At 35.1% G+C, this 22,432-nt stretch overlaps 1 protein-coding gene across 9 annotated transcripts in view; it reads right to left on the bottom strand.

Annotated features, from left to right (window-relative positions):
- Positions 1 to 22,432, bottom strand: part of HMBOX1 (homeobox containing 1) — a 177,182-nt gene that overhangs the window by 63,829 nt on the left and 90,921 nt on the right. For all 9 annotated transcript variants that reach the window (XM_082617673.1, XM_082617672.1, XM_082617678.1 and 6 more), the window contains 2 exons: positions 21,879 to 22,355; positions 14,077 to 14,162 (listed from right to left, as the gene is read on the bottom strand). In XM_082617673.1, the coding sequence (XP_082473799.1) occupies positions 14,077 to 14,162; positions 21,879 to 22,355 (563 nt within the window). The remainder of the gene's footprint in view (positions 1 to 14,076; positions 14,163 to 21,878; positions 22,356 to 22,432) is intronic.

The raw sequence follows: 22,432 nt of genomic DNA, 5'->3' as shown, positions 1-22,432 counted from the left end.
CTACAGATGAACTTTAGAATTATGTAAAAAACAACAAAATCCCCTTGTGGTTCTGACTGCTGTCAAAGAGCAAACAGGTGATACTTGAGTTGAATCTGGCCAGTACACATTACTGTTGAGCCTGTGACATGGTATATGTTTTAAAATTGGTGCCTAAAAATAAAATCAGTTACCTCCCTCCCACACCTTAAGACCCATTCCCTTCCTCATTCCACCTAACACATATAGAGCTGCATTATTCTTTTAACGATAAACAGTGCTCTATAATATGAATGCACCATAATTTATCCAACTAGTCCCCTACTGATGGACACTTAGGTTATGAATAGCCTTTTGCTATCATATAATATGCTGCAATAAATATTCCTGCACATTCATTATTCTAGACATAAGCAAATATTTCTATAGGATAAATTTCTCGAAGATAAATTACATGGTCAAAGGGGGTGTACATAAACATTAAAAAAAAAAGAAATGTTACACATAAAAAAGAGTAACTGCATTAAAAAATAATATATTATCATCAAGTTGAAGTGTTATCTAAATCTTTATCTAAACAAATTTTATTATTTAATTTATTAAACAAGTATTTAGTTAGTGTCTGTGTGTGAGATAAAGGCAAAAAATGGTTTAAAACAGTTACTGAATTGCTAAATGTTAATAATGGGTTGGAAATTATAGTCTTCAGAAGATGGAATACACTTTTAAAAAATGGTGATAATTAAAAACAGTGATAATTAGGCATATATCAAAACATTGCATTGTACAACCTTAAATATATACAATTTTTATTTCAAAAAATGTTTTTAAATAAAATAAAAGAAGAAACAGAAAAAGACAACCCTATAAAAAGTAGGCAACAGATTTAAACAGGCAATTCACACAAAGGACATGTAAATGGCCAATAAATACGAACTGATGTTTAACCTGAACAGTAATCAGGGAAATGCATTTAAAACTGCAATGATGAAAATTTTTAAGAGAGTAGATCTTAAAAGTCTTCATCACAAGAAAAACGATTTCTGTAACTATGTATAGTGACAGATGTTAACTAAACTTATTGTGGTGATCATTTTGTAATATATACAAAATTCAAATCATTATGTAGTATGCCTGGAATTAGTATATATCAATTATACCTCAATAAAAAATTAAAAATAAAATAAAACTGCAATGAAATATGATTTTACTTCTATTAGGTTGGCAAAACGTGAAAAAGTCTAACAATATATCAATTATTGGCAAACATGGAGAGCAATGGTTAGAGTACAGATGCCTACAACTGGTTTGGAGAACGATCCAAGCAGGATGTTCATCAATGTTTATACTGTATTTCATCAAATCTACAACAACACTGATTGCAAGATGTGTCATTGTTTTATGTACCAATAAGAACAGCAGCAACAACAAAAAACCTGTCGGGGCCGGGTGGGGGGGAACCCCAAACCAGTGACAATACTCTTTATATACTGACGTGGGATACTTTCCAAGTTAGAAAAGCTTGGTGCAGAATACTGTATATAGCATACCACCTATCTGGCAAAAAAGGAGAAAAGGACTATAGATATACTTGTTTATAAATGCATAAAATATCTCTGCAGAAAGTGATTAACATTAGTCTATTCTAGGAAGGGAACTATGGCTGAGAGACGGAAACAGGAGAGATTTAGTACTGTGTATACCCTCATGGACTTCTGAAGTTTGACCATATGAACATATTTTCCAATATAAAATGTAATTTTTTAAAAATTTTACCTTAATGATTAGCCTTTTATTTCAGTAATAAGAATACATAGAAAATTGTTAAATTCCACTTTAGGGAACTATTCTGTTCAGAAAATATTTTAGATGATTTTTATATTTATTCCTTCCCTTTTATCTTTTTAAAACAGCTTAATTGGGATATAATTCACATACCACACAATTCACCCATTTAAAGCGTACAATTCAATGGTCTTTAGTACACTCGAAGAGTTGTGCAGCCACCACAACTGATTTCCCGTTCTTCAGAATAAGAAAATGGGGATACTAGACAGAATGCTGGTAGGGTCAGCAAACAGAAGGATTATGGGGAAGAGGGAAGGAAGACCATGCCACAAGGGGAGCTGGAGTTTGTCCTCTCTGCTTCTTAATTCTGCTCAGGGTATTAGATGTAATTATATAAATAACATTTTTAAGGCAGTTTTGTGCATGTCAAACTGTGGAAGGCTAGTCATGGTGAAGCAAGTTCCCTATGCTAATGTCAAGATGAAATTTAGACAGTGTTTTTTTTTTTTAATATAGAAATGGAAGGGCTATATTAATAGCTTTTTCCAAAACTGTGGTATTCTCTGATACAACACTAAAACTTGACAAGTGGATATATTCTTAAAGGTTAGCTGCAATGTTGAATGTGAAATCAACTCACTAAACTTTTTCATTAATGTAAATTTTGTTACATTAAAATTTGCTTATGTTGAAAAAATTTTTTATTGTGTTAGTTTTAGGTGTACAACATAATGACTGATAAATGTGCTTATTGTGAAATGATTACCACAAGTTTGGTTAACATCATCATCATTTATAATTACAAACATTGTGTGTATGTGTGATGAGAACTTTTAAGATCCACTCTCTTAGCATCTTTCAAATATACAATACAGTTTTGTTAACTATAGTCACCATGCTGTACATTATATTCCCGGGACTTATTTACCTTATAATTGGAAATTTTTCCTTTTTGACCACCTTTCACCCATTTTGCACACCCTCCATACCCTGCCCATGGCAACCACCAATCTCTTTTCTGTATCTATGAGTTTTTTGTTTTTTAAGATTCCACATATAAATGATATCTTACAGTATTTGTCTTTCTCTAACTTATTTCACTCAGCATAATGCCCTCAAGGTCCATCCATGTTGTCACAATTTTTTTTTATCCATTCATACACTGATTTACACTTAGGTTGTTTCCATGTCTTGGCTATTGTAAATATGCTGCAATGAACATGGGGGTGGTATATATTTTTTAAAGTTCATTATAAGTTGGTCCAAGGCTTGAAACATTATGGTTAACATATTTAGTCTCAGGAAGCTTAACTTCAGAAAAGTCAGTCTGGAGAGAGATGAAGGGGAAATGATTGCTGGCTGAACATTAAGTAGTATAATGGTTAATAATCATAATAATAAACAATTCCTATGGCATTTACTATGTGCCAGAAACTTTACATAAACTAACTCATTTAATCTACTCAAGAACCCTTAGGTAGGTATCATTATTCTTCTCATTTTCCAAAAGAAGAAACTGAGGTTTAAGACATTCAATAAGTTGCCCAAAGTTACATAACCAGTAAGTGACAGAAATAATATTTTAAATCCTCAAAGTCATGTACTTGACCACTGCACTATATTGCCTTTACATACTGAAATGCCGTGTCAAGAACACTGGCTTTGCAGCAAGATAAACAGTAATTAGCTGTGTGACTATGGGCAAATGATTCAATCTCCTTTAGCCTCAGTTTTCTCATCTATAACTGAAGAAGTTAACACCTGCCTCTCATATATATAAAACAGCACAGCATCCAGCACTTAGTAAGTGTTAAAATACATTATAGCTAAAAATAAAAAGCTCTCCAAAAAGACAGGTGTAGCTAACAAGGTGCACAGTAGTAAAAAGCAGAGCAATTGGTCTTCTACAACTCAGAGCACTATATGCTGTCCTGATAGGTATTTAACACAATGAAAAAGCTGAGCTAAAGACTCAAAATAGCAGGGGCAACAGTGGTTTAAGAGATATAGTTCTTACTAAATATTTTTATGTGTGATCATTATTTTAACACATAGCACTCAAACATTTCAAAGTCACTCTTTATATCCTACAAAAATCAAGACAAATTGGTAATGACGTCCTTCCAAAGATATCTAGAGATGGAAGGGCTTGCACAACAGAAAATCTATGTTTAAAACAAAGGAGAAAAAAGAAACAATTTTCAGAAAAGAGGATATTCTAGTTCTTAAAACGTCTAGAAATATTCAAACGAGATCACATTAAGTATGTTTCTAAAAAACTCTTTGCTATGATTCTCATCATAAATAATGACAGCAACCTCGGGGCAATGTTATATTGCACATGTACATTAAAATCAATGTGTCCAAAAACCCAGATGTTGTCCATGGATCTGTTTGGGAACAGATTTAGAGATAGGTCAGTCAATATTTGTAAAACTAACACAAAAAGCAAAATCCCATAGCTTAAGTCAGTGAAAATGATGTTCTTTACTCAGGCATACTAGCACACAGGGGAAGGGCTATTGTTGTATCTAAAGCAAATTCAATTTAGTTTGTGGTCTGTAATCCTATCCTAGCCAACTGTCAAGAGGAAAATATTTCTGCTGAGGGTAATCATGGAGAAAAGTGCTGGCAATCTTTGAAGTATTAGTGACCCCCAAATTTCTACTATTCTACATTCTATTTGCTGATTTCAGTACAGGGTACAAGTCCTACAGGATTAGATTTAGACAGTAAGTCATTACCAAGTTTAAGATATTCACTATAATAAAAAAAAAGCATAGTCTCAGGGGCTTTCCTGGTGGTGCAGTGGTTGGGAGTCCGCCTGCTGATGCAGGGGACATGGGTTCGTGTCCCGGTCCGGGAGGATCCCACATGCCGCCGAGTGGCTGGGCCTGTGAGCCATGGCCACTGGGCCTGCACGTCTGGAGCCTGTGCTCCGCAACAGGAGAGGCCACAACAGTGAGAGGCCCGCGTACCGCAAAAAAAAAAAAAAAAAAAGCATAGTCTCAAAAGATATTTAGGGAAGAAATAACACAATTCTATGCCAATTCTTCTAGAAATACAAGAGAACACTTCCCAATTCATCTTATGAGGTCATATTATCATAGTAACAAAACTAGACAAGGACGTTACAAGAATAGAAATAACAACACAAACCCAGAACAATGCCCCTTTATGAACACAGATGCAAGAACTCTTAACAAAATATCAGCAAATTGAATCAAACCATATAAAAGAATAATACATCATAATTCAGTGCAGTTTTTCCCAGAATGCAAGGTTTAACATTTGAAAATCAATCAGTGTAATTCCCCATATTAATAAGACTAAAAAACAAAAACCACGTGGTCAAATCAACAGATGCAGAAAAAGCATTTGACACAGTACAGAACATCCATTCATGATAAAAATTCTCAGAAACTAGAAATAGACAGGAACTTCCCTTAAAGGTCATCTTGATATGGGACATCAATGAAAAATCTACTGTTAAGATGGCACTTAATGGTGAAATATTGCATTCTTGCTCTCTAGGATTCAGAAAAAGGCAAAGATATATTTAACATTTAACTAGCAGTCCTAGTCCATGCAATAAGGCAAGAAAAAGAAATAGAAGACATACACATTGAAAAGGAAGAAGCAGAATTATTTCTATTCACAGATAACACGACTGTCTATGTAGAAAATCCTAAGAATTTACAAAAAAAAGCTACAGGGGGCTTCCCTGGTGGCGCAGTGGTTGAGAGTCCGCCTGCCGATGCAGGGGACACGGGTTCGTGCCCCTATCCCGGAAGATCCCACATGCCGCGCAGCGGCTGGGCCCGCGAGCCATGGCCGCGGAGCCTGTGTGTCCGGAGCCTGTGCTCCGCAACGGGAGAGGCCACAGCAGTGAGAGGCCCGCGTACAGCAAAAAAAAAAAAAAAGCTACAAAAAAATGTACCAAATAAATGAATTTTTAGCAATGTTACAAAACAGAACGTCAATATACCAAAATCAACTATTCTATGACACAAGAAACAACTGGAAATTGAAGTTAAAAATAGTACCAATATAGTAATACCAAACGTATAAAATTTTTAGATGAATTTAAGAAAATACGTGTGAGACCTGTACTCTGAAAACTACTAACATGGCTGAGGGAAAATAAAGAAGACCTAAACAAATGGAGAGATATACCATGTTCGCAATTGGGAACACTCAATATGATTAAGAGATTCTTGATGCTAGCTTTACCTATATATTCAACACAATCCCAATCACAATCTCACTACAAATATGCTTTGTCATAGAAATTGAGGCTGACTTTATTTTATTTATTTATTTATTTTTAACATCTTTATTGGAGTATAATTGCTTTACAATGATGTGTTAGTTTCTGCTTTATAACAAAGCGAATCAGTTATACATATACATGTCCCCATATCTCTTCCCTCTTGCATCTCCCTCCCTCCCACCATCCCTATCCCACCCCTCTAGGTGGTCACAAAGCACCGAGCTGATCTCCCTGTGCTATGCGGCTGCTTCCCCCTAGCTATCTATTTTACGTTTGGTAGTGTATATATGCCCATGCCACTCTATCACTTTGTCCCAGCTTACCCTTCCCCCTCTCCATATCCTCAAGTCCATTCTCTAGTAGGTCTGCATCTTTATTCCCGTCTTGCCCCTATGTTCTTCTGATCATTTTCTTTTTTTTCTTTTTTTTCTAGATTCCATATATATGTGTTAGCATATGGTATTTGTTTTTCTTTCTGACTTATTTCACTCTGTATGACAGTCTCTATGTCCATCCACCTCACTACAAACAACTCAGTTTCGTTCCTTTTTATGGCTGAGTAATATACCATTGTATATATGTGCCACATTTTCTTTATCCATTCATCTGTTGATGGACACTTAGGTTGCTTCCATGTCCTGGCTATTGTAAATAGAGCTGCAATGAACATTCTGGTACATGACTCTTTTGGAATTATGGTTTTCTCAGGGTATATGAGAGGCTGATTTTAAAATGATATGGAAGTGCAAAAGACCTAGGATATCAACAGTGATCTTGAAAAAGAAAAACAAAGTTGGAAGAAATTACACGTTCTGATTTCAAGATTTACTATAAGTTTACAGTAATTTACAGTTTTGTATTGGTATAGGGATAGACATAAAGTCCAACGGACAACAAGAGAGAACCCACAAGCAGACTCACACATATGCATTCAACTGATTTTTGATAGAGGTGCCAATGTAATTTAATAGGGAAAGACTAGTGTCTTGACGACTGTTGACCATTTCCAAAATGATACTCTAACAATTAGACATCCATGTGAAAAAAAAAAGTTTATTTTGTGAGGATCAAATGATATAGTTAGTTGACCCTTGAACAACCTGGGGGTTAGAGGTGTTGACCTCCCTGCTCAGTCCAAAATTCAAGTATAACTTTACAGCTGGCCCTCCAAATCTGCAGTTTCTGCATCTGTGGATTCAAACAACCGTGGACTGTGAAACACTGTGGTATGTATTTATTGAAAAACAAAATCCACATAGAAGTAGACCCACACAGTTCAAATCCCTGTTGTCTAAGAATCAACTGTAGTTAAATTTAGCTGAAGCTGACACACACTGATGTTAAAAGCTTTCTTAAGGCCATAAGAATTTGAATGATTGTTTCAAAATTTTATAGGTCTCTCAAGGCCCTCCAGCTTGGTTAGTTCAAGCTTCAGTTCCTCACCTAAATAAATGTAGCAACTGATGTCAAATTCTTTGATTTAAGATCTATCCCTGAGTAAACTTCAACAGTTAACAGGATAATTCCTTAATGTATAAAAGACCATATTTGTAGTTTACAAACAATGGTATTTATTCCATTCCCTTCAGAGCCTTCTTCTGCAGGTTGTTATGTATAATACTGCCTACATCTGAACTTTAGGTTATGCTATTTTATCAGACACAGATACCTTCTGACTCTTACTGGTGTATTTCTTCTTTCTGTCATTTTTCGCTGTAGGCTTTTTTTAATATAAAGAAAATTAACTTACGTTAGGTAAGAAGGATTTCATAAAGCTGTTGAAGGAATATTATACCTTAAGTACAGACTTTTCTCCATGATCTTAGGAAGCAAGAATTGGGGAGAAACAAAACTGAAAATTACTGAAGGGGGAAAAACCACATCTGTGTCTAACCTTTTAAAATCACCTTTGTCAAAGCTTGTGGTAGAATAGAAGTTTTTAAAATATAGTTTCTACTTTAAATACAGGTGGAAGAGAAATCTTATTTTATACTTGAAAACCAACCTCCCTTAGTTTTTTTTTTTTTTGCAGTACGCAGGCCTCTCACTGTTGTGGCCTCTCCCGTTGCGGAGCACAGGCTCCGGACGCACAGGCTCAGTGGCCATGGCTCACGGGCCTAGCCGCTCCGCAGCACGTGGGATCTTCCCGGACCGGGGCACGAACCTGTGTCCCCCGCATCGGCAGGTGGACTCTCAACCACTGCGCCGCCAGAGAAGCCCTCCCTTAGTTTTTTAACACCAGAAATGTGTGGCCCCGTACATTGCATTTGAGATGATAAAAGCCCTGGTAGGACAATAAATTTCAAGAATTGTAGAAAACTGATTTTCTAACAACAAAGAGCGTCCTCTGAAATTATTTTCACTCCTATTTTTCAGAGCCATCATCAAAGTGAGAAAATATGGGTATTCAGATATATAGCCTGGATTTTTTCCTACGGAAAAGAAAGGTAACCTTATGTGTTGTGTTTACAAGAAAACAGTTTGGCAACAAATTGCAGAACACAGAAGAAAATGAGAATAAAAGTAAGAATTTTTTGAACCATAGGACAACATCTGTTCTTATTCTTCGGAGGCTGCAAGACAAGGGAAAATCCTAAAATGCACACTGCAAAAACATTTATATTTGAAAAGAAGATTTCTCCTAATAGAAACTAAAGCTCTAAAACTTTTCAATTTGGAGACACAAGTCCCATCTCATATACAGAAATCTGTGCATTTTATACAGATAATAGCCTTCATAGTGGAGCTCTACATAAAACTAGTAAAATTCATCAGGTAGGAGTTGATAAAATCTTGTTAAATAAGCATTATAATTATGTTTGGTTGTATTATAATAGGACAATACCATAGTCTGTGACTTATGCCCTACCAACACTGCTTTTCTAATATAGATATAAATTCTACTTGTTTAGAGCTGCTTTATTCATAATTGCCAAAACTTGAAAGCAACCAAGATGTCCTTCAGTAGGTGAATGGATAAATAAACTGTGGTACATCTAGACAATGGAATATTACTTAGCACTAAAAAGAAATGAACTATCAAGCCACGAAAAGACATTGAAGACCTTTAAATACATATTATTAAGTGAAAGAAGCCAACCTGAAAAGAATATGATAACATTCTGGAAAAGGCAAAACGATGGAGACAGTAAAAAGATCAGCGGTTGCCAAGGGTTAGGGGAGAGAGAGGGAAGGATGAATAGGTGGAGTACAGAGGATTTTCAGGCAATGAAACTATAGTATCATTTCTGATACTAGAATGGTAGATACTAGTCATTACACTGTTTTCAAGACCCAGAGAATGTACAAAACCATCTAAACCTAAAGTAAACCATGGACTTTGGGTGACAATGTAGGTTCATATTATAATAAAGTAACACTCTAGTGCAAGATGCTGAGAGTAGGGAAGGCTGGGTGTGTGTGGAGGGGCAGGAGGTATATGGGAACTCTATACTTTCTGCTCACTTTTGCTGTGAACCTAAAACTACTCTAAAACATAAAGTCTATTTTTAAAAAAAGGTATATTGACATTTTAGTTGGTTTTTAGTGTCTGGTCTGAAGTTCTACTTTGTAAAGAAATTATCATAATTAAATTGAATATGTAGTGCTTTTACTCTTCATTTTAAAGATAACTAAGAAAAGGGAAGTGATCTGAATACAGCTGGAACACTTCTGAAACTGTTTCAGAGCTTCTCTTTATCCAAATTCTTACATTTTGGGAATGAGAGTCACTAGATAGGGGTAAAGTGCATACTTGTTAAATGTACTTAACAGTTTAAAAACAGAACGGAAATTTGACAACTAGAAAAGATACTTGGAAAACAATTGGTCAAACCCCTCGTCTTATAAATAAAGAAACTGAGGCTCAGAGAAGTTACGTGATTTGTCCTGGATCACAAGGCTATTTGACAGAAGGACTAGAATTTTGGGATTCAGAAGTTTAACGGTCACTTTTCCATTATACTGCTATCATTCAAGAAAAGAGAATTATGATAAATTTATTAAAATTCAGAGATGATTAATTTTTCTTCTTTCACTTATTTATTTTTTAAGAGGACATGAATCTAATTAGTATATTTATTTAGCTGATAAGCACTCACTCAAGCACTGCCCATTTACTCATTTATTCTGCCAGCGTGATTTTTCCCAGAGGTCATTTAAAAAGCAAATTATGTTTTAAGAATTCTAATAGCCCAAGAAAATGTTTCACCCTGAAAGGAATATAAAACATATGTATTTATTACTAAAGCAAAGGCTATGTATGTTCCCCACCCCACCGTTAGTGAGAATTTAGAAAGTTGCTCGACCTCTTACAGAGGTAAAAATCCACCCTTGGTGGGAGCAGCTGTGACTCTGTGAAAAAAGCTACAAATAACATGCTGGGAAATTCAGCAGGCACTGTTATTATATCCTGTTTATACTGTCATTCTTCCTATCAGTAGGATATTATTTATACAGACCCCACCCATGAACTTCTTGTTTATCTTATTATAGAAATCCTCCAAATCTATAAAAAGAAGCCTCTGTATTTTGTTTCTGGAACAAGCCCATGTGTTATAATTTTGCACCTCACTACACATTTTTATTTAGCATTTCCTTTTGTTATGCACCACCCGTTCTCATTTTTATCCCAAGGTTGATTTATTTCATTATTTCACATATTAGAGTTAAACTTAACTGACTTTAAGAGACTCCAATACAGGACAGATTCCAGAGCACCATATCCTAAACTTTATTTTGGGGTAGATTTCATCAGGTAGACATTCTTTTAGGATACACTTGATTAATTTGTTAAGAAAAATGTGCCTATATATTAATCAGGTACCCCAAGGAGTGAGCCCTGGGCACCTGGAAGGCTTCCTCACTCGGGCCACTCTATCTCAGGTGGGCCAATTATGAGGGCCAAGCTTCATACTGATTCTCACTAACTCACCATTCTCTAGCCAGATGTCTTTTCTGGAATGAAAAGCACTGCCCCTGAGTTTAGTTTGATGGCTAGACAGGCTGGGTGAAAATGTAACACAGTAATACATGAGAAATACATGAATTCAGTTAGTTGACCAAAGGGAAAATGAACCAATCTGGTTATAAATCATCCTCATTCCCCTGCCTTATGTAAATAATTGAATTAAAGTAGATAAAAGAAAAATACAAATTCCTTAAGGGCAGGAATTCATGCTGCATTTGTTGAGCAAATTAATATTTCTAGAGGGGAAACATCACTGGACAAAGTCATACTGGATAAATTTTCACACGTGTAGCTTGTGTTAGCTTCACCAGTACTCCCTTTCTAGGTAAACATGAGATCTTCAGAGAGTATGTGCAATGCCAGACTCTGAGCATGTCTAAGAAAGATCTCTGCTTTTAAAGAATACTACTATAAAATGCAGAACTGAAATGAGGTTTAACATCTCAGGGTGGTAAACTAAGTGTATTAATTTCAGAAAAAAGAGAGGTCTACATGGGCTAAAGTGATCAAAGAAGTCAGAATGAGGATAATAACTGAGGTAACGTTGATAAACAGGAATTGATAAGACCAAGGTGAGGAGGTGAAGGTATCCTAGGCACAATCAATGATTTATTAGCATCCAGGTGAGCAGAATACTAAAAACGGCACATTGCTGAATCCAGCTAGGGATTATACTGAATAGGAGATGGATATAAAGAGAAGGCTGGAGTAGATTATAGAGAGTTTCATTTTCTAGACAATGGAGAACCATTAAAGATATCTGATCAAGGGGAAATGAACCAGCTTTTGGACTAGGAATGAAGAAGAGGAAGAATAAGTTGGGGTGAGGCAGAAATGGGGGGAAGAAGTTTTAACAGTACCAAATCCTATGATTACAGTGGCAAAAGAAAAGTCCATGTGTTATAACAGATAATACCTGTGTAAAATGTTCAACTCTTGCTTTCAAAAACAGGAGATGGCATCATGATGACTGTCACTGACTGGGGCAATGTTAAACAGTGCCAATCCATTGAAGTCAGTATCAGGAAAGCTTACCAGTCTCCTAGAACTGCACTTCTCACACCCAGATCACCTGGAGATCTGGTTAAAATGTAAATTCTGATTCAGTAGGTAGAGCGTGATACTCTGTATCTTTACATTTCTAATAAGCTTCCAATACTGCTGTCCTGTGGACTACATTTTGAGTAGCAAGATGCTAAAACATCTTTTAATTTCCCTTTCCAAAAGGCAGTACTGGGGAGAATGGATACATGTATATGTATGGCTGAGTCCCTTTGCTGTACACCTGAATCTATCACAACATTGTTAATCGGCTATACTCCAGTATAAAATAAGTTTTTAAAAAACTTAAGGAAAAATATTAAATAGAAAAAACAAAACAAACAAACAAACAAACAAAAACCCCAAAAAGGCAGGATTTGATGAATGGTATAACTAATGCTTTAGATATGGCTAAGAAATTCCTTTTAAAGGTATTTTATTATAACTTACATCAACGTCTGATGGGTTTCAAAAGATATTATTTAAAAAGTTCAAGACGATTCAAGATTCAGGGTATTCAAGACATTCAGAAATATTTCCACTTGGGCAAAATCAACTTTATAATGCTGTTTATAGCAGTACAATTTTGTCTTTTTTTTTTTTTTAAGGCTGACAAGCTAGAAGATACTATTGCTACTAATCTTGAGGGCTGAAATAAAAGTCCTGAAAGACAATGCCCCATCTTTCCATAGTGCACATCAGTGGGTTTTGGTAAAACCCACTTAACTTGCCCTTACAATGCCCTTAGCACCATGCCTTAATCCTTGAAGATAAAGGTAACAATTTATTTTAAATATCCTACTGAAAAACAACTGAAGATTACAAAAATTAAATTCACACACTGTCCTTTTGTTTAAGATTTCGAGGCGAAGGGACATGCCTTTAATTAAATTTTTTTTTTTTACCACGAACGGAAGTGTCATTTATAAAAATACATTACTAGTGTAATATGTTACACACATATTGGCTGACCTTAGATTCTTGGGGTGAAATTTAAGACCTCTGAAATCTCAAGTTTCATTTTTAACCAAATAAATGGTCAATAACAACCTTTTAGGTAAATGAGCTTCAATATGTATCAATGTCTAGAGAACAGAAATAGTATCTTAAAATTGGAAGGTACTGTTAAAGATCAGATCCAACTATATCATTGTAGAAGTAAGAAACTGAGGTGCAGAGGCTAAAAAGCCCAAAGTCACAGAGCTGCTAGTGGCATGTTAAAAAAAGGAAGGGGAGGAACAAATTAATTTTCATATCCATCAATGTACAACACACAACAGTGTATCAACTACCACATGTAGTTTAAAGAGTTTCTAGTTCCTCTCATGACTAAGACATAGTTGATTTTATTAAGGTCTATAAATCATTGATATCTAAGAAAGGAAGACTACAGACCAACAAAGAAAACACAGGCTACCCCAAAATTCAAGAACTCCATAAAAAATGCAGTCTGAATAGAGAATGACACATATACACCACATACTCAGGATGGGGCTACGGTGGGGTGGGTAATGGGATGGGATATAAAAAACAAAGAGAAGACACTGATAATTCTTATCTTCTCAGTAATGCTTTGAGGAAAGCTTTCACATACAGAAAAGTGGTTGAAAAAACACAACTTCCTTTACTCTCATGAATCATTTTTTAATTGGTAAAATCGGGAATTGGATTTGGAGGACTGTGAAGCTTTTAAAAATACGAAATGTAGATAGCAGTTGGATGTGCATGTGTCATAAGCTCTGTCACAATTACAAGAAAACCAGAGAATCCTTTTTTAGCCATAAAATAGGGAATTTTGTGCTTATTACAAATGCTGTAAAATTTACTAGCACAAGTAAAAAAAAAAAAGTCACTGGAGAAGTTCCAAGATGTCGGAGACAATGGGTTTTAAATCACAGGCATACATTATTATGCCTAAGTTGACAGATCTGCACTGCAATGCAGAAATGCAAGCAATATTCCAACATCTGCACCAGAAGGCAGAGACTAGACAAGATTCCAGAATAAAGGGCTCTTCAGCTCTTACCTGTTACCTGTGCAACAACTGCTTGGGAAATCCTCCGATTGGCAAGAAAGGCTTTGATTTCCTCTTTTATCACACTGCTGTCCCTCCTAACAAAAACAGAAGACAAGACCAACAATGTATGTTGAAGGTAGAAATCCTCATCTTTGCTAAGAAAGGTGAAGCAGAGAGGTGGGGAGAACACAGAAAGAAAGGACACAAAAATAAAGGTAAACAGACCAAGCTTGTGTGAAAATATGAAATTAAAACAAACCAAGAAACACCAAATATTCAAGTCCTAAAACATCACACCATCAGACAGACGCTTTAGTGAATGCCACAGTAGATATGTCTCATACCAGAGGATGGTTAATCGCATGCTGTTTATAATTCACATTAGGAACAAGGCTGCCATATGGTATATACAAAGTTTCATTACTGGGTAATGAATATATCTTACACAGACAGAAATCCTAGAAAAATAAAGAGCAACAACAACAACAAAAATCAGTTGTGAGTAGACTGTGGTTTCGCATGTTGACTATGCAACTGCATAAATAATGTTCAGTTCAGTTAAAAACCTTTGTTAAAGGAATAGAAATCATCATTCTCACAACTGCTAAAATATTAGCCAGTTTAAGAAGGCTCTGCCTTTTAATTTGCCTTCTTTGTCCTGAATAAACCAAAAAAATTTTAAGCAGGATGGGTTGAATATAAAATTTTAATATAAAAGACATTAATTTCCTAGTACATGTAATATACAGAATGCTTAATACTTAAAACTACACTATATTTTGTGTCCTTGGGATTACATATTATAGACCTAATTTTTTCTTCACTAGATGCCTTATAAATTTTTACTTATTTAAAAATTCAACAAATTCTCAAAAGACTAGACATTCACTAAACGACAATGAATGGCAAGACTTCTGTTTCTCCACCAGAACAAACAGAAAACTTCAGTAAAAATTATACTTAAAGCCTTAAAGACCAATTTCTCTTTGAATGTTCAAAAGGATTACATAAATGGATTTTCATTCAAGCTCAAAAGTAACAGAAGAGTGGCAATTTATGGTCTAACACAGGGGGTCAGCAACTATGGCCATGGACTAATCTGGCCTCCCACCTGTTTTTATACAACCTATGAGCTAAGAATAGTTTTCACAGATGAACATTCGCAATCAATTTGAGGACAGGGAATACTAACTTTGAACATGAAGTAAGCAAAATATTATCCTCTCCCCACCAAAAAATTCCATTCTTCTCATTAGTAGGCCTGTATTTTAAAAATTGTATTCAATTGTCAATTATTCTATATTGAATTCTGCAAGTAAAAATTTGTGACCATTTGCTTTCCCTATTGTATGTAAGTATCTATATTATATCAATTTTGCCTCTTGGCCACAAAGTCTAAAATGTTTTCCATCTAACCCTTTACAGAAAAAAGTTTGTGAACCCCTGATCTGAGACAAAGGGATCAAGACATCTTTACAAATCATTTTGTGAATGATCCACGGACTCCTTATAGGAGCTCAAGTCTCTCTACAGATTATTTGGAACAAGGAAAGAAAGTATCCTATCCCCAAAGAATCAGCTGTGATTCACTCAGAGCAGATTTGCAGTCCTTTGCTGAGGAGGAGCTGTACACTCTGTTGATGAATTCCATGCTCCCTTTCAGGAATTCTGGAAAAGAGCAGAGAAGTGATAGAAGGGACAGCTTCCAATCTGGAGCTCCAGTCTACTACTCCTCATCTACTGGCTGGAAATCCTGATCAAAAAGATTCCCAAAGGAAGGAAATAAAGAGGCCACTGCCTAATCCAATATTTGAAATTTCTCATACTGATCTAGATACTCTCTAGATTCCTTCCACAATGCTTATTTATATTTGAAATATTTCTTTGAAAAGTATCATTCTCATTTAAAAATTATGTATCTGAAAGAAAAAGGCACAAAGAAATACATTTTAATGTCAAACAAAATAACTGTCTACATTACCATATGGCTGTCAAATATCCATCAACAATCAGTAGAGCAAGAGATAAACTTCAGCAGTATCTATTTCAATTGGCTTATGTAAATAGAACAACCAAATCATTTGGTTTCTGATACAGATGCAAAACTAACCTGAAAAAATTTAAATAAAGCATTGCATTTCAATGTATAGAATGTCCCTCTAGGAAAATGAAAACTGAGTTTAAGAGACTATCTATTAAGGTTAAATAAAAATGTGCTTTTGTGGGGAAAATGATTAAATGGTATTTTCTTGATTACTGATTTAAATTGGAATTTAAATCAATTTATTTAAAATCAATTTCACCTAGAGACTAAGTCACAAAGAGGAGATAACACTCAATTATTCCAGTAGGGCATATCCGGTTTGTGAATTATTCACAGCCCTGCAGTATGATATTACCAAGGACTGCAGCAAGACAGAAGGAACCCCAAAAAGTCTGCAAGAGAGCAGCAGTTCACTTACCCTCACTCAGAGACTATATTTTTAGATCCTTGGCAAGTTTCTAAGTAGCCACAATGAGTTTTAAAAAAACCAAAATACCCGCTTTACTCAACTGCTTTACCAGAGAGAAGTTTTTTCAAGTTGAAGAAAAACATAAAACTTAAGAGATAAGAGTGTGCTTGGGCAAGTCATTTAATAAAGCTGGTTACATCATCTGGTAAAATGAGAACATTAATACCCCCCACCACAAGCCTTTTAAGATTTTTCTCCAAGCACTGAAATTAAATTTAAACAAAATTTAATATCAAATGTGTATGTGTATATAGTATAAAAAATTTTTAAATTCTTCAACGTAAAACTTTTTGAAACTGTAAAAGCACTACATAAACAATGACTATTATTTTATAATACCCTGGAAAGAATCCCAGGAAAAGAATAAACAAACAATCTGCTCTAAGTATGTAAGACTGAAGTAAATCTGCATTGGGTATTTTAAAGCACCATGAAAAGACTTCTATACAGTCAACTTAGATACAAGCGTTGTGTCATTTGGTTGGTTACACTAGGTATTTTCAAAATAGTAACAGCATTTAACTTTCACTGTGTCCAATTCTCTTATGTATTTCAAAAACTTCCATTCTACTGGGTTAAATTTGTTCTTTAAACTTTCACATATTCCCCCTCACTCATTCCACCTTCTTTAACGACCTGCCTCTCCTAATGTTGTCCACACTGTGCCCTGTGAAGTCACCAATTTCCTGGTGTGAAAGCTCCTTCATTGACTCCAAATCTAACTCTCTCATCTACTCCTTACTTCCTCTCTTCATCTAAAATTTGACATCTTTAAGGAGAATGAATCCACTTTTCCTCCCTTATCTTATAAAATCTCACACTTTTCATGATTTCTACTCCTCCAGTCTTATGGAATAAAAGTGAAGTGTAGGCTGAACTTTCTTTGACTCTATAGTTTATTTCCAAGATAAGCTACCACTCTATTTGTATCTAACCACTTATATACACTCAGTAATGCCTCTTTGTGAAATTACCCTTTTTAAAGACATCTTAAAATAATAATAATTGCCACCTACTCAGAGAAGTTCTCCCTGATCCTCAGAGCTAAAGAAAGATCTTTTCTTCCAATAACTAACTTTACCATTTTGATTATACTACTCACATGAGAATATATTACATGCTATTCTGTATTATAGTTGTTCCTGATCTGGTCTTATCTCTCCTACTAGCCTACAAAGTCCTTTAGCACAAAGATTGTGTCTTATTCATCATGGGGTTTGCATATAATAGTGCTTAATTTGTTCCATGAATGAACAAATCTGTAGTTGAAGATAAAAGGTTGTAAAATGGAAAACCTGATCTAGATAATTTATAAAACAGCTCTAAATTCTTAATATCAAATATGTTTAAGCTTCTCAAAACAGAATGGTAGAGAGTTATGTATACTAGCTCAAAACGGTAATACTTCCTTTTCTGGAACAAAGGCTATTAAAGACTGAATGTTTAAAAGTGGTATGTTTTAAGATCTTCCATATTCTCTTAGTTGATATACACTACACATTCTGTAGGACCCTTTAAAGTAGACATCTATCTCCAAGACTTCCAGAGATGGAGCAATACCTACCAAGACGGACTATTTCACAGGTGGGAAAATATAATTACACACAAATTCTTTCACATATGAATAAAACCCTTCTCCCTTTAATTTCTACTCATGGAGATAAAGCATAATTTAGAATTTTAAAAGATAATGTTAAAACAAAAGCTATTCTATCTGTATGAACAACATGGTAACTGATTATTATGTTTTGTAGAACATAAATCCCTACCTACACAAGTAAATAAGCTATTTTTAGGCATATGGATAACCAACTCAGAAGAAAGTCTCAGGATCCTAGATAACATACTAAACACTCATGAAATTTAGTACATGGGTAGTTAGGAATAATCTTTTATATGACATTGTTTATTAATTCTGATTAAGCCTCATTTCAATTGTTATTTTATATATACACAATAGGACAGATACACTTTAATAGGTACACACTATTATATTAGCAGATGTACATATACACCTATATATAAACATATATATTAACAGATACGTTTAAAAAATATTAACATGGAAAATCGGTCTTTATTCTAGCTCCTGGCTTTAAAGTCCTTCCTAAAATGTTATATTCAACAATTTGCTGAGAATTCACATTCTAGTTTCCCTTTCATTTTTTTTTTAACCCTGATCAATCCAAAAATGGAAAAAGTAGCAGTTACTCTCTTTCTGATTCTTAACAAGCTAATCAGGTATACAGTTACAAATTAATCAAGTTTTACAAAAAAAAAAAAGCCTCCTTTGCATACCTTGAAATTATTAGGAGTTAAGTTCGTGGACCCAGTGGATTATGAAATTTGAAAGCTCTACTTATGGCTGAGTGCTCTGGAGGTCGGGGAATGTAAGCATACAAGAGGTGAATTACATATGACACATGTAGAAAAGGAGGCAGGAAGGCATTCAGGTATCCATTCTCCCCACCTAGAGACCACCAAATCCAACCCACTATGTCACCACAGTGTTGAGTGGGCAAAGGGCAGTGTACCTCTATGTGGGCACAGGGTACTCAGAAAGATTCACTACTCAAAACTTTCTCTAACATTCTACCAAATAAAAACTCATTAGGCTAGTTAAGTGATTGATTTGACGTGGCAAATATCACATGGGGGAAGAAGGGGGGATGAGTCCATTATGGCTTTCACACTTTGTCTTGAGTTACATTAACCACCATTCCTAAAATTAGTTACTGAAATCTACACACGTGAAAAATTTATTTACAGAGGCAACAGATACCAGCGACAGACACACTGGTAATAGAGACGTGGGTTAGAATTCAGCTCTGCCACGTAATATTTACGTTTCCTTGGGTCAGTTACTTAATTTTGGTGAATCTCAATGTCTCTGCTGTACCTCACACACAGCATGGTTGTAATGATTAAAAGCGAAACCAGTCATGTAATCAACTTCCCCCTCAAACCTAAGGATTGGTACTATTTGCAAACTTGAGAAAAACAAGAGGTGGGCACAAAGGAAGAGTGCAGATGTGGGTGAGGGCACAATGGCGGAGGACCACAGAGCCAGAAGGTTCAACGAGACCACTAGATGAGTAGAGGACACCACAGGAGTTCTAAGAAAGAAGCCATAAAGTATCCTACCTATGCAACAAGGTAGGATGTATGTAAATTAAATACTGATAACAATTATAAACACATATATATCTAATGATGACACCTGAATGTGTGTAACTGCTGGATTTAACTACAAACCCTAGTCCTGACTAAATAGGTTTTCTGTTTATTTTGAGGACACAGTTGAACTACAACATTATGATAACCTTAGAGTTAATAGTCAATTTTTTAGATCATTATAGTCAAGTTTTAGACTCTGGACAATCTTCCAGAGACTTTTGTTAAGAAGAAAGTTTTCCCAAATTTCTTGTTAGGCTAACACACATTTGGGAACTAACTATTATTTTTAAAGCTCATTAAAACTGATTAACGACGGCAACAACAACAAAAAACAGGCTACCATTCTAACAAATTTTATTGTTGATACCCACTCTACTAGCATAATTAAAAGCTAACCTTCTTACATTTTAACTACTAAAGTAACTTCTATTTGCCCAAATGGTCCTCTCTCTTAATCCTGACAGTGATATAGATGTTAAATTCAAAAGGAACATCTAAACTTTGGCCAGCTGTTTAAGCAAGTGAAAATGAATTAAAAGCCAAGCTGATCTTTTATATTCTTAAGTTTCACAAAGCTTAAATAATAGGGCCCTGTAGCTGCTCTATGAAACTATTCATTACAGGAATTACGTTGAAATCTATTGGATTGGCCAAAAAGTTCGTTCGGTTTTAAGTAAAAATAAAAGACATTTTTCATTTCCACCAAAAACTTTATTGAACAGCATATTCATTAACTAAACGAACTTTTTGGCTGACCCAATAGATACAATAGTCCATTTAGCCCAGAATTCCCTATATGGCAGTTCCACCCTAAAAATAAATTCAGGACAGTTTGTTCAAAAGATATTTTACCTTTGTGGTACTATAGGATAGATGTTCCATATGGCAGTATTAAGTCACCATTATACTATCTTCAAGTCCTAAAGTCTTACAGAAGAACTACAACTCATAATCATAGGTTATAATTTTATTTGACAAATTCCTGCTCCAGTTTCTTTCATATATACTGTAACTAATCTACCTGCAGGCTCTCCTCCCTACTACAGTAGCGATAATCTACTGAAAACAATGCTTTTATCAACTCTTTCCTACAGACCTGTAAGGACTCCTTTAATTTCCACCAAGTTAAACATAAATTATGTATATGGAATTCAAATCTTCCCAAAATCTGTACCGCCTCTTAATATACTATTCTTATTACCATATCTAGCCAATCTGCAGTTTTTATAAGACTAATCATGTCTTGCCTTTTCTACCTGTTACCATTCCCTTAACTTTAAATAAAGCTCCTATATTTCAAAACAGAAGCTATCCTTTAAAGCTTAGCTCAAATTCATCCATTCACTTGACATACTAGGCCCTTAACGTGTGCCAAGGACAGTTCTAGATCCTGGAGACACACAATGGAAAGCACATCAGTGCTGCCCTCAAAATGTCCCAGGTCCAGGGTGAAGCCTTTCCTAATCACCTCTGTTGAAACTGGACTTCTTTTCTCAGTGTTTCAAACTCTAACTGTTTACACTTATTTTGTAATAGATAACATTAATAGATAACATGTGTGTGTGTGTGTGTGTGTGTATGGCATCTATTGCTAAAATTACAACTTTAGCTTCTTAAGGGTAGAAACCATGTCTATTTGTCTGCTTAAGAACATTGCTTTTTAAACAGGTGCTCAAAATTATTTTGTTGATTGGCATGTTGGAGGGAAAAATTAAGAGTATACATATCATGATAAAGCCATCCTATCAGAAAAAGTACTTAACAATGGATTTAAGGATTATAATATGTTTGTTAGAAAATATATAATATGTTTGTTAGAAATTCAGAAAATTCAGAAATTCAGAAAATTCAGATGTTAGTGATTAGAGCCATAAAGAGAAGGCTAACCTTTGCTTTGATAACAGAATGGAAAAGACTTATCAAGCAGCAAAGAGAACTTAAGTAGAGAAGAAAATTAAATGTTTTTGAATTAAAAACATAAAAATTTTAATTTTTTTATCACTATAGGGGAAGGGGGCATCACAGTTCTTATAGGTAAAGAGCTGAAATACAGCTTCATTACTCAAAATCAGTCTTAAGAACATAAACATTTGGCGGACTCTGAATAAGAAAGGGACTAACCTCATTAATTCCTCTACTTTATCATCTACATCTAGGTCCTCTTCTGAGGCTTCAAAACTGTATGACCTCTGACCCATGCTGTTTGCATGGTAGCGAGTTGGTGACATCTTTCCATTGGATGTGGATAATCGCTCGTTATTCTCCCTCCCATTCTGATTGGTAGTACAAGGCTGTGGGGAGGTATCATAACTGTTGCTAGGTGATGGGGACATTCCAGAATGCTGGGTCTGTGTGGAAGCTGTCGCTGTAGAGGAAGATGCTGAAATATTATTGGTAGTATTCCCATATGAACTTCCTCCATAGCTGGACCTTCTTCCAAACTTGTCGCTATGCTCTTGATCAAGACGGTCCAAAGTTTCCAAGGCATGGAGAATTTCATGTTTAGTCATTCCAGTACGTCGAAGGCGCTGAAGCAGATCTATCTGCTCTATGGTAAATCTGGGTTCATCTGTATAGTGAGACATGGTTTCCAGCAAACTAAAACAAAAAAAAAATTTTTTAAGTTCCTTTATTTACAATATCTACCAAAGAATATATCAGTATGTATTGAGAAT

Source organism: Mesoplodon mirus, assembly GCF_964341445.2.
Source record: "Mesoplodon mirus genome assembly, chromosome: 1".
NCBI classification, from domain to species: domain Eukaryota; kingdom Metazoa; phylum Chordata; class Mammalia; order Artiodactyla; family Ziphiidae; genus Mesoplodon; species Mesoplodon mirus.
This window is presented reverse-complemented; position numbering and strand designations above follow the sequence as displayed.